This window comes from Antrostomus carolinensis, unplaced genomic scaffold (assembly GCF_000700745.2).
Source record: "Antrostomus carolinensis isolate BGI_N321 unplaced genomic scaffold, ASM70074v2 scaffold53773, whole genome shotgun sequence".
In the NCBI taxonomy this organism is placed as follows: Eukaryota; Metazoa; Chordata; class Aves; order Caprimulgiformes; family Caprimulgidae; genus Antrostomus; species Antrostomus carolinensis.
Window position 1 is genome coordinate 14,712 of NW_010305603.1, and position 2,248 is coordinate 16,959.

The window sequence follows — 2,248 nt, forward strand, 5'->3', positions numbered from 1 at the left end:
GCCTTTGAGCTGAGACCAGTTCTTCAGAATGAGATTTTGCATTTCAACTTTGTCTTTTAAAGTAAATCAGGCTTCCTGGAAATAGAAAATTAAAGCAAAGAAAACCCCATGTGGAAAGAATCCGTGCCTTCCTCGGCCAACTGCCCCTGGGCACACATTTATTAAAGGCAAAACCACAGAGTGGTGGAGATAATGAACCTGTCTCACTTGCTGTGGTCCAATTCTGGTGGCAAGAATAAGCGGTTGTTTCGGGTTTGTGGGTCTCTCTGGCAGACATCAGTGCAAATGTAGACGTGCTGCTAAACAACTTTGCCTCTTCAGGCCTGAGGAACAGGAACAGCCTTTCTTAAACATCCTCTGCCAGGGGGAGCAAAAAAATCCTGCTTGTGGTTCTGCTCCTTGCCTTGACCCTTTGGAGCAATAAATAAAGGTGGTGAATGCTCCACCCTGAGCAAGGTGTGAGCTCCAGTTCGCAGACGTGTTCCAGCCAGCCATCCTAACAGCTCAATGACAGGAAAGTCCTGACCATGGGTGGCACCTCTGGTCCTCCTAAGCTTTGGAGATGTGTGTTGCCTGTTCTAGTGGCCTCCTCTGACACAAAGTGGTCTGGAACTACATTGTCCTGCTTCTCCTCTCTGCTGACTTTGGATGAATCATCTCTGGCCTCCCAGTTCCTACATCTGAGCCACAGTTTGCAGTTGGCAGTGATCACACCTGGCTTTGCTCACACTCTGTGGCTGGTTGGCTCCTCTCTGCTGACATATCTTGCAGACAGGAAGTTTTGCATCACATAATGCATAACTGCATTGCATACAGAGGAGCTTTGCTGTTCCCAATACATGACATCGAGTTGCTCATTGGACAGGAGGGTGATGCAGAGAGCTCAGACCTGCCTGGCTGGGCTCAGCTGCAAGATCCTGCTCCTTTTCTTTTTTCTGGGATTACATGGGTGAAATACAAAGTTCATTTTCACACTGGAGACTGGTACAGAGAGTTTCACCTGTAGGGAAGAGACTTAGTAGGTTGAAATCCTGTAGGAGAGTACAAGAACACATTTCTTTTCATGGCTAACAAACACAAGTGGGTAGAGGGGTGGGGAGCCTTCCCAGGAAGGTCCTGGGCTGCCTTCAGCGGTTAAAGAAGAAGGACTTGAGGCTCTGCAGAAACTGTGACTTCTGTCTCTGCTTCTGCTTCTTCCGGATGATGGGGATCCAGACAAGGCCACAAACGAGGAGCATCAGTCCCAAGGACAGGAAAGCCGGACCACACATTTTGTAAACATTTTTGTTCTTGATTTGGAAGCAGGACAGGCTGGTGATGACAATCCCGAAGAGGAAAACGGCTGCTCCAACTGACACGACAATGACGGGTTTGTGGTATATGTCCCACTTGCTTCTGGATGTGCTGGTCCAGACGGATTCGCTCCGGGAGCTGATGCAGAGGGTGCTGGCCGTGTTACTGGTCAGCAGCTCCTTGGACTGAGGAGACTTCTCACTCCCATCAGGGCTTTTGGGGGGAATTTCCATGGTGACAGGATCTGAGGAGGAGACCTGAGATGGACAAAAGAGAAAGAACAGAGCAGGGCTAGTGATGGAGGATGGATTGGGTCATTAATCAGTGCCAGGTCAAATGAAGGTGGAGAAGGCTTTGTGGGTCATTGAAGGGAGTGAAGACCATCATGCTTATGAGAGCAGTGAAATACAGGAATAGGCAACAGGGTCCTACAGGTAGGCTGGTCTGAGGATGCCTGCAGGGTCCCACTGCCCATGGCTCCTGCAGTCCTTGTCTCTGTCCTGAGACCTTCCAGCTCACCAACTTCCAGATCCTACAGGGATTCAGTGGTAGGATGAAGATCTCCATTGTGTCCCACTACCCTGAGCCTCCCAGGGCTCTTGGCAGCTTTCAGGGGAGTACCTGGGTGCTGCAAGCAGGGCTGGTGATGCTGTCTGTGGGGAAGAGTTCTGTATCCCTGGACCCGCTTTCCCTCTCAGATCCCAAATTACACCTCAGCACCTTGTGGCATGATCATGTCTCCCTCTTGCAGGTGGGGAAACTGAGGCACGGGTGTTCTGTGTCAAGACTGCTCAGTGGAAGAGCCGAAAGCATCTTCCCATGGGCTGAGTGCTTCTTTAGGACCCCTGAGGCTGGATGCTCCTCACTGCCACATCCAGCCTCAACATGTCAGCCCTGCAGTAACCACAGCACAGGAGCTTCTCCTTTCCTATTGTATTGGGTTTGCATGGCAAGG

At 50.6% G+C, this 2,248-nt stretch overlaps 1 protein-coding gene across 1 annotated transcript; it reads right to left on the bottom strand.

The window, feature by feature from the left end:
* Window positions 1–1,127: 1,127 nt before the first annotated feature.
* On the bottom strand, window positions 1,128–1,544 carry PIRT (phosphoinositide interacting regulator of transient receptor potential channels). The gene has a single exon (XM_010164815.2). The coding sequence runs from the start codon at window positions 1,524–1,526 to the stop codon at window positions 1,128–1,130; it is 399 nt and encodes a 132-aa protein (XP_010163117.1). The 5' UTR covers window positions 1,527–1,544.
* Between the last annotated feature and the right edge of the window lie 704 nt (window positions 1,545–2,248).